This window comes from Chaetura pelagica, unplaced genomic scaffold, assembly GCF_000747805.2.
Source record: "Chaetura pelagica isolate M959 unplaced genomic scaffold, ChaPel_1.0 scaffold3, whole genome shotgun sequence".
In the NCBI taxonomy this organism is placed as follows: domain Eukaryota; kingdom Metazoa; phylum Chordata; class Aves; order Apodiformes; family Apodidae; genus Chaetura; species Chaetura pelagica.
In genome coordinates this window covers 11,727,830-11,742,006 of record NW_009952974.1, presented here as the reverse complement: position 1 = coordinate 11,742,006, position 14,177 = coordinate 11,727,830, and the positions used below count along the sequence as shown (strand labels likewise).

At 35.9% G+C, this 14,177-nt stretch overlaps 1 protein-coding gene across 1 annotated transcript in view; it reads right to left on the bottom strand.

Moving 5' to 3' along the window:
* Positions 1 to 14,177, bottom strand: part of DCAF17 (DDB1 and CUL4 associated factor 17) — a 21,425-nt gene that overhangs the window by 3,352 nt on the left and 3,896 nt on the right. Inside the window, exons 4-14 of the mRNA XM_009996306.1 lie at positions 14,000 to 14,173; positions 12,853 to 12,956; positions 11,435 to 11,525; positions 10,389 to 10,528; positions 9,451 to 9,529; positions 9,182 to 9,271; positions 6,909 to 7,016; positions 6,272 to 6,377; positions 2,579 to 2,721; positions 1,189 to 1,298; positions 584 to 671 (exon numbers count right to left, since the gene is read on the bottom strand). Coding sequence (XP_009994608.1) covers positions 584 to 671; positions 1,189 to 1,298; positions 2,579 to 2,721; positions 6,272 to 6,377; positions 6,909 to 7,016; positions 9,182 to 9,271; positions 9,451 to 9,529; positions 10,389 to 10,528; positions 11,435 to 11,525; positions 12,853 to 12,956; positions 14,000 to 14,173 — 1,233 coding nt within the window. The remainder of the gene's footprint in view (positions 1 to 583; positions 672 to 1,188; positions 1,299 to 2,578; positions 2,722 to 6,271; positions 6,378 to 6,908; positions 7,017 to 9,181; positions 9,272 to 9,450; positions 9,530 to 10,388; positions 10,529 to 11,434; positions 11,526 to 12,852; positions 12,957 to 13,999; positions 14,174 to 14,177) is intronic.

The following is a 14,177-nucleotide window of genomic DNA, read 5'->3' as shown; positions in this document are numbered from 1 at the left end:
TGTTCTGTTCCAGCTGCGGTTCAGCTCACCAAAGCAAGCAGAACTCATCTTTTCTGCTGGATTATTATGCAATTATTTCAGCACACTGATTTTGCTCACCAAGTGTTAGATTAATGCCAAACCTGTCACAAGGCAATGACAGATGTGCATGGCCAAGAAAAGAAACAGACTTTTGGAAGTGATGTATTCTCTTTGTTGTCTTGTGAAGACTTACCCCCAAGTTACTAGAGACTTAAAAAATTCCTGTATTTACATGATCAACTTACCTGAGCACCAGAGATACATACTATTATAATTTGGTGGCACCTTCTTTTGAAGGAAATCTGTCACCATCTTGTAAGTATGTCCTGTATCAGTGATACATGGTTATACTGCATACCAAAAAGAATGCTGAAAACTCTAGACTGGAGGTTTCCAAAAGCTATCCTGAAAGTGTTTCTGTTTTCAAAGTTTTTTTCATCCAGCTTAGTCCAATGAAGGCATGGAATGTCCTTCAATAAACTTTGAATTACGCCCACAAACCACAGTGATTACCTGTGTATTGCTTAAAATCATACATTGTTATCTCAGACACTAAACTCACACAGTTTTCTCTGTTGGCCACAATCAAAAAATCTTCTGCAATCTCCATTTGATCTGTATTATTTTGAACTTCCTTAAGCTTCAAGACTCTAGAAAAGAAACAGAAATTACAAAATAAGTCATGCATTCTACTACAACACCTATACATTTGTATTTTTAAAAAATCAGATATATTAAAATATCAGAAATAACTGAAATTGAAGTTATTTTTGTAAGTTATGTTTATCAAGTGAAATTTTAGTACAATGGTCCATCAGGACTGTTCATATAAAAATCTAGTGTTGCCTGCCAGAGCCCACATTCATCATGCAGAAATCTGCACATGTTTCTACCAGAACTTCCAATTCTGACAAACTAATAAATTGTACAGTTTCTAGGGCCTCAATCATAGTAACATAGAATAGTGTGGGCTGGAAGGGACCTCAAATATCATCTAGTTCCAGCCTCCCAGCATGGGCAGGGATACCTCTCACTACACCAGGTTGCTCAAAGCCCCATCCAACCTGTTGATGACTGTTTTGGTCTACAAATCAAACTACTGAATTGCTGTGGTTATGCAGCTTTTCCTCTAATGAAAATAAAATTTGAGGAAAAAATAGTTCATACTTTATCAAATTTGGTCCCACGTGGATTATTCTGCCTGACATATCTGGATGGAAATATATCCAATCAGGTTCCAGTGAACAGCATTTCATTTCTTGTACTCCATTTTTTGCCTGAAGAAGGAAGGGAAAGCTTATAATATTAGTATTTTTAAAGTTGCACAGATCTAATTAAAGAGGAAATACAGAGCTCCTCTCCAAATACCTCTGGAGGTTTTTAATATTGCTCATAATAATGACCAGAAACAATGGCAGTAGAACAATAATGATTAAAAAAAAGGCACTCAGTTCCAATTCTTAAGATACTCCATGAAGCAGTTTCAACTTTTTTAATGCGTAATAAGCAAGGATCATGGCTATACATGTTCCCACCTCTCTCAAAACTGAGCAAAATTAAGATTTGGCCTACACTCTGCAAATAAGTCAACAGTTTGAGCATCAAAGACATGAGATGTATCAAGTAATGAAAAAAGCACTGGCACAAACTTTGACTTGAGCTTCAAACCTCAGGCACAGCCTCTTTTGTGCATATATTTGTAGACCATGTAAGGCTGTGATAATTCATGATTTCAGCTGCAGGCTGCTCCAGATTTTAGGATTTTGGCAGTATCTTTTTGTTGTTAAATTTACCTGACCCTGATCATTAAGATTTTCAAATGTATGGACCTACAGAAAAAAAGCTCTTTGAATTAAAAATTAATCTTCAGCTATGGTTGTGAAAGATCTGTTTTGAAAATAAGAGATAGAAGGGGGATCATTGAGTTGATCAGGCTTGTAAAAGAGGCAAGAACATTTACAGATGAGTTTTTTAGGTAAGAACCCTGAACAAACAGGCCTAGAAGCTGCTTGTATTACAGACATATCTGCAGGTCAAATCCAGATTCAAAATAAAAGCTGAGATGGGGAGCTCACAATAAAAGAATACATGGTGAATAGTACATAAACAAAAATAATTGGGAATGCTAGATTAGATCAAGTAATAAGATCTTTCCAGGGAGAGAGAGAAGATACAAATATGGGGTTTAATTACAAGCATTAAGGAAACTTTTTCTGCAATTTCTGAAAACTTAATTCTTTAGTCATGTTATTTGGTAGACTGACTAGTCAGGAGGGCATTAAGATGATATCATGCAATGAATCAGGTAATGAGATTCTGCTTGTGCCTTAAGCTTTAAGCCGAGAAAACCCTGTTGTGTAGCACTGACACTCCTATGATTGTATTGTAATGAAGGAAATATCAGGGTCAGTACAAATCCAGAAGAAAACATTTTACATTACTCAACTGGATAGTAGAGCACAATACTGGAAAATAAGAGTATTGTTATGTCAAGCACTACTCAGAAGACAAACAGATACACATTCATTTCAGAGAAGCTGCTATCTGAATATATTACCAAAACACTGTCTTTCAGAGAACAAATATGGAAGACTCCTCTATGTTTTTTCTTGTTAGGTGTGATGATATAATGCCAAGGGTAACCTCCAATTTGAAATGCATTCTCCAGAGAACATTCTTCAAATAGCAAAGGTGGGGTATCTGCAAATATCCAGTAATGTTAACACCATTAGTAGCAGAACAATCATAATTTCATTGATCCTTGTAATTCTAAATTCCAGTAGAGCTACTAATTTTTCAGAGAATTTGAAGAGTGGTGGAAATATATTGGCTGTGATGTTTTTTCTAGCACCAGCTATGCTACATCACTGAGCATCCAGGCACATATCTGCAATTCTCTGTGGAAGGTTACTGCCTTCATGCTGAACTGTTCTTCTGATACCTTTGACTTGCATTATTTCAAATTAGATAAATAAATAAAGATGTGGTAAACTATTAAAAGTAATCCAGCTGCTGTGAATGAGGATATACACACGAACAGAGCATATCAAAAGGGTCACTATTTTCTTGGGAAAATTAGTGCTAAATAGCTGGAAACAGGCTAATAGCCGCAATCTCAAATAAGAGAATTAAATGCAGTAGTACACTTGAATCTGAGTATTCCTTATTCTTTGTGTAATACAGCCAAACAGTGGCTGTATTATGGACTACAATGAATGGAATCTGTAGCTGAGTTCATAAAAATCAATGAAAATATAGGTAGTTTTGTAATTAATGGCAAAAGGTTTCTAGTTTTCCCATCAGTTCAGTTGGGATAAATTACAGAAATGTGATACACCATTCTTACAAGTCTTCTGTGTAATAACTGAGAGAAGCATCTTTGAAAGCTATGGGCTGCATGGATCTTTACAACTTCTACCAACTAGCTAAATAAAAGCCATTTCTACAGCTACTATAACTGAATCAATTTTAGACTGAAGATCATCCCTTTCTAAAAGTATAGAGAAGTGATAGGGAAAAAAAAAAAAAAAAGACAAAATGTGGAGAAAATCTGCAATTACACAGAGCTTTAAAACAGGCAGAATATAAAACCCCAAGCTGAAGTACTGTGAGGAGAACAAGGTTTTTATCTGGACTTTTGTGACCCAAAGGTCTCATCCAAATTTTGACTTATTCTTGTCTTAGTCTAGATAATTATCCAGATCCTAGCCAATGGTGCCAAGATGTCATGAAATCAGAAATTATGTTTATGTAGGGCTTCTCTCTTTTTCCTTCATTCATGTTTCCAAGAACTTAGCCATTTAGACTGAAAGGAATTAGGTGACTGGCCATGGAAATGAAGTCCTTCCTAAGCTGGAAAAGGGCTGTCTTCTAGTTGTCTTTTGGACTAACACACAGGAAATGGGAGATTCTGTGTAAGATATAACAAAGTCTAGGTTATAAAAAACAACATATCTGCTGAAAATGTAGAGAATGTTGAAGATGGCAGCATGAGCAGAGGACTTACTGATATTAAAATCTGTCAGAAAATGAAAGATGAGTGAAGAAAATTTTACCCTATCAATTTTTCTTTTTAAATAAAGCATACATAGCAAGGGCTCTCAAAAATTCTGGTAGATGGGACTAAATTATAGATTGAAATGCCTTTCAATAATATATCAATCCTGAGCAGTACAGGCTGCTGATAAAGTATGCCTTTCTTTTTATGTTCATTTGGCAAAGTTCTGCAAGTTCATAGCCACCTAAATCACAGTGATAACATTACTGCTGCTTCAGCTCCCTCTTTCCTGCTGTGTCACTTGCTCTTGTTGCTCAACACCTCATTTTCTCATTGTTTGTAAATCCTTTACCTAGCATTTCAAGTTTTCCATCTCCAGTTAAGCTTTGTTCACTTCCTAATCACTCCAGCCTCATCTAAACATAAAGCCATGAAGTTGTTCCTGGCAGCACTAACAAGTCTTTGTTCCAAATGTAAAATAATGTGAGCAAAATGCCATAGAAAAAAACATCCTCCTGGGTTTTTTTTGTGAAATTACTGTATCCTCTAATAATACATGAAACTACAGTTTTAAAGTTCTGGATCTTTCAAGAATGTGACATAATTAAGACATCTAGGTACCTTTCTCCCACTGTGACCAAAATAAAACTCCTTACCAGTCAATAGCTCTAAATGACATGGTAAGTACATGGTAGCCAGTAAGCTTTGATCTCTATTACACTTCCCCTTGGCTACCTACACACCATAAAACCAGCACTGTAATAACTGCCATCCCTTCAGGCATTTTCTGTAGGAAGGCTACAACTAAATAAGCAGGAAAATTACATATAGTTAAATTACAGTAAATACAAGCTTAAACTCTGAAACTTAAAATTTGGCTCACTGAAGGATTAGATCACATTGAGCAGCCAGTCAGCCATCTCATTCTTAAAAGAAAACAGCTCAAAAACCACAGGAATGCAACTATCTGCAACAAGCAGCCATGGCAAATGTCTGTCATGAGTTCAAAACTTCTAACCACAAATGATTGAATATGATTCAAGATAAAAAATATTTTCTGCGGTACATTGGTTTTAAATCTCAAAACTAAAACCTGCAATGATCTGTAAGACATGAAAACAAATCTGGTACAGGCTTCCCATTAAAGCTCCCACTGCATGTTTTCCACAGGGCCCCTAACATTCAGCTGCAGTTCTGCACACTGAGACAGAGAGGAAAACCAGGAGAAATTTCCCTTTGCAGAACCCAGGCCATCAATTGTAGCAGTCTTATCACTCTGCTCTGATAAAACATTGCGTTATAACTGAAAGCCTGCACTGTGCAAGTCTGTATTTTATCTATGTCTTTCATCAGTTTTTTTATAAGTCTGGTTTGGTTTCCCTGTTATTATCTTGATACTGTTTGCAAACAGAAAGATCAAAGGCATTTTTTAAGTAGACAGTCACCTGTAAAAACCATTTAATAGAGAAATATTAAAAATTAAAGCAATAAATGCATGCATTATTTGATATTGATTAAACCTACTGGTGTTTTTCTTTAATAGTGCCTCAACTATGAACTTGTAAGAATGTACTTTTAAAGTAAAAAAAAAACAAACCTTTCAAAGAAAGTTGCAGGCTTTGGTCATTCATTAAGATTCTTAGTACCAAGTTCCAGTCTCAAATGCACCAACAGAAATGACTGATTGGTTTCAGAGAAATTAAGGGCACTGCATAAAGCAGAAAATTTATAACTTACTGAGTTGAGGCACAGTGATTTTTTTCTTTAGTAGTCAATTTGTTCTCTCCTCAGGAATTAACTTTATTGAAATTGGCACATTTCTGACAATTTAAAATTATCAAAATGCAACTCAGACAAGTCATATTCTGTCTCCTTGAATTCCCCCTGCAAGACAGATTAAAGGTTCTCACATCTCTTGCTTGCAGCATATTGTTTCTGGGTGTCACTAACAGCTGTCCTAGCCCTTCCTCTTTCTCAGGAGCAGCTGTGTCAGAAATAAGGAAGGGGTTTCCACTTCATGCATTGCTTATAAAGTTTTTCAAATAGCTTAGTTGATGTACTAGTTTTCTAGGTAAGACCTATGTAAGTAATACTTGTAATTAGAAGCAAGGCAAAGCACATTTTAACCTTAACATAATCCCAGAAATATAGCTACAGCACAATGTGGGTACCGTAATTTTTAGGTGGGGTTTTTTTTGGTGAAGTCATAATTAATCCATAAAAGCCAGCAGCCAATAAAAAGATAATAAATACCTGTTATTTTAATGTTACATGGAAGACCAAATGGATACTTTCCCACAACTCCCACTTGACCATTCCAGTTGAATTCCTGTCCCAACGCAAATGGCTGTTCCATGAACTAAAATAACACCGAACAATTTAGCGTTATTGATGCATATTTACTTGCTGTTTAGTTTTACTGCTCTGTTACTACTGCATTCTTTATCTTTTTAGATGCTGCTTGAAGTCTTATTTTTTAATGAATGTTTGATGTTTTTATTGGAAGAATATAAACTCAAAAGTATCGCTGCATCTGTTTCAGATCAAGCAATCTTCCATGTCCATCAGTTTCTAGCCTTAATGCTCATCTATAACTTTGGACTAGGTGTCTAAAGAGCAGCACAACCTGGTCTAGCATACCCATAGCTCCTCTCAGTTACATTAAGTGCATGTCTGACCATGTATCTCTTACGTTTTGCCACCTGTACCTGGTGTGGATATAATTTTCTGACAGTGTACCCATTTGCATCATCTGCCTGTAAACAGATTTAGGGAAGAACTCTATCTACATTGGCACATTCCTCATGTACCTATGTGGCATTACAAGAGTATTTATTATTTGTTGCCTCAAAACAGCATGCACTGTATGAAAAATTCTGTATTTCATTACCTGCTCAAAGATGGCCTGGAAGTTATAGAGCCTGACCAGACCCATACTATACATTACAATCAGAATTCCATTAGAAACAGCAACATCTGTCACACAGTTACCAAATATCTGAAATAAAAAAAAAAAAAAGAAAAAAAGAAGAAAAAATGTTATTAGGGAAGAAATAATTGAGAGAGAATGGAAAATTCTGACAATATATCCTTAATTTTGCAATCACTTTAATTTTTATTCTGAACAAACCCTATGAGCAGTTTTAGTTCATTAAGTTTTCTGTAGCTCATCTGTTCTGCTGAGTTTCTATAAAACTTTGCACTGCAGTAACACCTGAGGCTAGATTAGTCATATTCTGCAAGCAGATTAATTCTCTAATCAGTTTTCAGTTTATCTTCATATCATGCTACCCAGTTATTATAATACATGAATACATTTTATTACCCAGCATTCCACAGGATTGTTAGCAAAGCTAAAAACTCAATCTGAAAGTACTGATTTCAAATCTTCTATTCTTTCTTCATCACTAGCCTAAAATACTAGCCTATTCATGGCTCTGTGACTGCATACAGCTGTACTAAAACTACATTATCTGGCTGTCACAAGATCCTCTCTGAATCCAAATTAGACACATACAAGATAAGCTGACTTACCCCTTTTAACAACTCTGCAGTACTCATTTGTGCCACCACTTAATACATCTCCACTAAGAAAAACCCCTCCAATTTATTCTTAGTATTTAATGAAAGTATGTAACATGAAGCTTATAGCCTTTTTTAAATAGAAATGCTTGGAAATGTAGTTTTAATTTCTTTAATCTGAATCAATATATGTAAAAGCAATTAAAACAGGGTTAAAACAGGCTTAAAAACAATTTTAGAAAAAACCAAATCATACCACCAACAGCTGTAATACTTCTAAATCATAACACTGTCAATGATCTTGTGATCAGTTTGGTCCTGAAAGACAAATTCATTCCTGAGACCTTGCCTTTCATTTAGTCTTATGGCTTTTTATCAATAAATGTTATCCTAGGACCCAGTGTCTTTCAGAAACAAACACTAATACTCTTCCAACCCCAAACTCTCCTTTCTATTTTTGAGACCTTAGCTAGTCTGAACTCCAAATTTATTCTGGTGTCCCATCTCAGTAAAGCAGATGCATTAGATGCATTCTGCAGCCTTAAACAGTAACCCTCTTCCTAACTCTAATATAACATTCCACAGATCTATGTCAGGTTTGTCATTGCATTCACTGGTTGTTTCCTTAGCTGGGTGTATTCTCAGATCCCACATCCTGCCCTGACATTACTCCTTGCTGTAACAATTGTTCTGATGAGTATAAAGTACAGGCCCAGCTGAGGAAGTATTCTTTCAGTCCTTTTGCCTACTATGACCACAATGCATCTGGCATGATGATCTTAACCAGATTGAGAATACCTTTGATACTAGTAACAACAGTTTTTTCCAGTACTAATTCTGAACAGAACAATACACAGTGACCCTAAACTTCCATGGGCTCAGAAGAAAAATGTTTAACCCCCCTCCTTCACTTGCTAGCCCAATCTCAGTTACAACCTCAACCCAACCCAGCACCAGCTAAAACCTACTAGGACTTCTGGACCCCAAATGAGACTATAGCTCACAGAGCTTTGAAGACAGAGTTTGCGTGTCTGTACTGTCCCATTTAGTAGTTGTATCCAGAGCTCTCTTGACTAAAAACAGACATTATTTTTCACAAGAACAGTAAAACTTGCCATCTGGCTTGAGGTTTCCTAGTATGCATGCTCTTACTTACAGGTCACAAACTAACCTCAGGCTGTTGACTCTTGACTGATAAAGCAAGACACATGTACATTTTGCCATCAATGATAATATGAGTTTGAAACAGTTTTAACTGCAAACAGAATTTATAGACTATTACTCAGAGTGGGCCAGAGACACATCTATCTTTCTTTAAAGAGGAAAAAAGAAGAAAGAAGTCTACAAACACTTTAGAATTTCCTAACTCTTAGGATAGCTGTAAGTAAAGTCCTTCTACATGTCGAAGAGTAACCCAATAGCAGAATGCATTTCTCTTTTCTTTTCTGGTCATTGAAATTATGAATTGTCTCCAAAATGCCTCTATCAGATGCAAGAAGAACATTGCTGCTAATTAATGTTTCAGAGCACTATGCTTTTATAAGATGCAAGTATAACTTCTGAAATGCCAGGACAATTGCCTAAATGATGCCTCTCATCCAACTACAGTACAGATCATGATTAATAGAGGAATTAACTTACCTTTTTGTTTATTTCTAGCATTCCAATGAATGAAAGAGGCAAAACTCGGAATACAGCAAGATAGAACAATACAGACTGTTGGATACCTGCCTGGGAAGGAATAACAATACTGAATATATTTATACTTGAGGCATTTATTAATGGTAGGTCATCTTAATTTTCTACCATAATAACAAAGCATAATGTCTCCATCTTTGTCCTTTGTCCTGTACAATTTTCTCATCAATTTTGTAAAAATTTAAGAATTGACATTTTTTCAACAAACTTACCTGCTGTGCTGCTGCAGGGAGCTTATTCTGAACTGACTTTACAACCATTACCTCTTGAGGAGTATCCCAGCTCAGATACCTGTTTGTGACAAGAAAGGCCTATTTTAATTATTTAAAAATAATGTAATAATAAATACATTACTTCATGTAAAAGATAATCTACTGTAACTAGGCAGATCCCTGCGTCCAGGCAAACTGCTCAGCATCTGCTTCAGGAGAGGTCCCTGAGATATTTACTGCACATAAAATATAATCTACTGTAATGAGGTAGATCCCTGTGTCCAGGAAAACTGCTCAGCATGTAATTCAGGAAAGGTCCCCAAGATGTTTGCTGTCTGCAATAATGCAAAATCCACAGAACTAGGAATGGCTTATTCCAGATAAGGACTGTGAGAAAAATTCTTAAAGTAAGACCATTCTTAATTTTTCTCCTTTCCTCCACAAATCACTACTTTCTTAATCTTCAGCCTAAAGGAAATATTTTTTTCTGAGAACTGAAAAGATCCAGTTTACCAGGAGCAGTAACAGCTCTCCTTTTAAAGACCAAAATGGCTACCCTATGGAGAAGAATGCTTGCTACTTAAAAATGGCTTAAGCTATAAATCTATTTTTCTTATGCTTTATGAAGTTTGTTTTACAGCTTTTGAAGGTCCTCTCCTGGTATGTTGCTATTGCAATGTAAAACTGTCAGAGAAAAGCCAATAGTAGCCTAATTTTTGTGGCTTTTGTCAAACTTGATATAAAATTTGATTACATAATATTTAAGATGCTGAAATTCTTCTATAGAAAACAGCATGCAGGAACAGTATTCCAGGTAATATGCTGGACTAACAAACCTGAAATCAGCCATAGGGTAGTACTAAAATTAACATGATGCTCCTTCTCCAGTATAAAACTAATGATTGTTAATTATACAAAGCCTAGTCAATGTTTAATACCTGAATTTGCAACAGGAACCAGCAAGGTATATTTTTTCCAGTATTTCTCCACTATCAGCAGAGAGACGTAGAAGCCAGTTCTGCGCTGTCAAGACTATCAGGGAAGATTTATAGTCAGATGGACTTGGTAGCATTTCCCCCTACATAACAAAATATCATCAGAAAAAAGTTTGTACCAGGAGACATAATTGACACAGTAACAAGAAAACAAAAGTTAATACATGTTTTTCAGGAATTAAATGTGGAAAGCTGCCCGCTAATCACATCAGGATCTCTAAGCTCATGTCTGTGCTAAGCAGCCAGCTGACTATCACATAATCTGTTGTCACACTTTTGTAAGGCAGTTATCTTTTCCAGATAAGACACCTTTTAAAACTTCTTTGCCATGCATAAATGAAGTATAACTGCTTTGTGATCTAATTGATACCAGCCCTGAAGAGACAACTGTTTAAATACTGCAGAATAAGATTCAGTGGTAACTCAACAGCAATTGCTAAGAACAGTATTTGCACTGCTTTTTTTCTAGGCACCTCAAGGATGGGGCTAATATTCCTATAGCCTCTGTGGACAGTGGATGAGAGAAAAATGCCTCAAGCATGGGGGAAATTATATAACCTATTAGCTAGAAAGAACAGAACACCTTCTGAGCAGAACTGCTTTAAGGGGTCTTCAGTTTATCTGCTTGTTTTATGTCCACAGATCTGGTAAAAACTAAAAATCCCACCTACTGCCCTTGATAATTAAAAAATAAAGAAAAAACAAAACAGAATTTAGAGTTAGTTGCATAAGCATAAAGGCACTGTTTTAAAAATCTTCCACAAAAGCAAACAAAAATAATTTGAATGTGCTATTGAGAAATTCAGAGAAGTAGACCTCTAAACATTCAGTAAAAATTAATAAGCACATGTTGCAAACCTTAAATGACCTAACTCCATAAAAATACTCAAGAAAATAGTTCACAGGGAATGAACACACCATTCTGTTTCACTGGCAGTTATTAATTTGTTTTGTCTGCACAACAATGCTTTATTAAAAAGTAGTCTTACCAGTGGGCATTCCAATAATAAAGCATCTTCTATTTTTTCTGACTTAGAACACTTTGGCTTTTGATAAAGTATTCTTGGCTTTTGTGCAATGCTGGAGAAAAACAATTGCTAATCATTAGTCTACTTTATAAACAAGTTATTTCACACAGTTTTATAAATCCTGCCTTCTCTTTAGTCAGGTCAGAAATCTAAACATTTAATTTTTACTTTGTAAATACAACCTTAAATTGCTCTAAAAATAAGGCCTAATAAACAATAGTTAGTATAACATAATATTTAAAAGCTAACCTTCTCTACATTTTGTGGTTTGGTGTTGTGGTTTTTTGTTTTGTTTTTAATTAACAAACTTAATAGTAACATTCTTACTTTAGTGATACGTATTATAAAGAAAGCATATTCCAGGAAACTAGTGATCATCCTGGAACCTTGCCCTCAAGCTCTTCCAGTGTTGCCAGGTCATAATATAAAGGTGTGGCATGATGTACAGATACTTAAAAAAAACAACCAACTAGAATAAAAACTTCACAGTGTGCTGTTTTCCCCTCAGGGACAGGATGAGACAAAGATAAACCTGAATGATACAAGACATGTTAACCCAGTGCTGGAAACCATTCAGACAAGGTAGGAATAAAACACAGCTAAGTAGATTTAGATCACTACTGTAAGTGATAGATTAATTCAATTAACTCCCAGTGGTTTACACTGAGAGAGTAATTAGTCTTTTATGTATCTCATGGACACTGTCTCAAAACTGTTCTGACCATAACTTACTCAGCAATGCAGTTCTCCAAGTCCCTGCTACCTCCCTCACAAGAGGGATGGGCAAGGACAAGTGTAGGCAGGACTTCCCCTCCTCTACCCTGCCCCATGCTGCCTTCTAAGCTCTGCCTCTGCACCTGATCATGGAACAGGAGAGTACATCAGATCAGAAAACTGATCTGCAAAATACGTTAACAAAAACCAGCAAGTAACCTGCATGCTGTACTTTTTCATGAACAATAATTTTACTTCTTTAATGCAGAATTTATAGATGTAGCACCAAGCTTGTCAGAAAGGCTGATTCTGTGACATGTTCTTTAGCACACTGCTAGTTACCAGATCACAAAAAAACATCATTCCTTTGACTTCTAGTGCAAAATTATAAAACACTGATCATCTTCCACTCTTGTTGAAGTGCTCTGGAAGCTGAAGTTATGCAGCACCAGTAAGATCAGGCTTTCTTTCACCAAAGCACGTGTCACATGAAGGCACAAAAGTGTAACTTAACAAGTATTTATGCACCTGGCTGTTTTGTTATTTTGTAAATTCCACTCAATTCACAGGGGCTGTTTGGATAAGTAAAGTTAGCAACATGTCTGAAACAGAATCACAGTGTTAAAACTCTCAGCCAGGGTAACCTTTAATTGTAAATTTATTACCTGCTAATACAGCACTGGTAATTGTCCAAGTAAATTCTTCCTCTTTCATATGCAATAGGAGATGCAGAATGAGTTGTCCAGACATTCTTGAATTTAGTACTTTCCTGAAATAGACAGTGGTTGTAATAGTGACGGCTTCTGTAACAAACCTTGCTTATGGAAAATACTTTATTAGGTTCCTGCAGCCTAATAACTTACTTTAATTGAACCCTTGCTGTTGAATACATAAAGAAAAATCGTATTTGGCTTTTTAAAAAAACAAAACTAAAAATACCTTTTAAGAGAAATTCTGTCTTTTTAGAAAAATAAATTTTAAAATATTTTTATTAGCTATTATGAACAGCATGGATAATGAATATTTTGTCATTAACTTGCCTGGATTAAAATTGGCAACTAAACTTAAATGGCAACTTTTAAAATAAGGACAAAACTAGCCAGAGTGTAAATACGCACATAAGTCTTTTATACATAATTAATTTAATTTACTGAATATCTGACTCTGCTGTTTATGTTTTGTGTGAAATGTAGAAAAAATGTTATTTGCAAAAATTGCCTGAAATGTTAATGTAATAAACTGCTCATATAGTTTTTGTGTGCATTAGAAACACCTGGAGCTCTATACCATTAACAAAGTCCCCAGTCTTACAAAAATCCAAATATTTATGTAAGAGGTACTAATTTTTATTTCAATAAACCTTGCATGCCCGTTGGTCTAGCTGCATAAGCCGACCCTTCTGACTTGCAATAAATATGTTTTCAATACAACACAGTTGCCAAGTAACTGCCACCTATTAACTTTCAATGCATTTCTGTCAACTACTGCGTGGGAGCCATAATCGCTTTGATAAAAAAATCAAGTTCACTTTAGTCTGTAATTGGTTCAATTCCTATTTTTTCTATAACATGATTTCACTGACACTCTATGGTATGTTTAGCTGAAGACTGATGCTGATCATCTTACTTTGTTGGGAGAACTTGATTCAAATGTAACATTGATGGTCCCCAAAACACTGTGAATTTAGTATTAAATATTAAGGTAACTTATATAAAATCTCTTAAAAGGCTACTTCTTACGTGATTATTGGAGTTACAAGTGCTTCTGCCGCTTATCCACAGCATAGCCCCCTCTACACTTTTAGGTCCGAGCCTCATCAAATAAATTCAACCATTTTTCAGCAAAACCGCTGCGTTTTTCTCCCCGCACCAGCCGGGGTGACCCCGGGACTCCCACACCCGGGCAAGGCCCGAGGCTCCGGCCAGCCCTGCCGGCACCGCACCCGCCGGGGCTGCCGGGCAGCACCGCTGTTACCTGGCACAGAATCTTT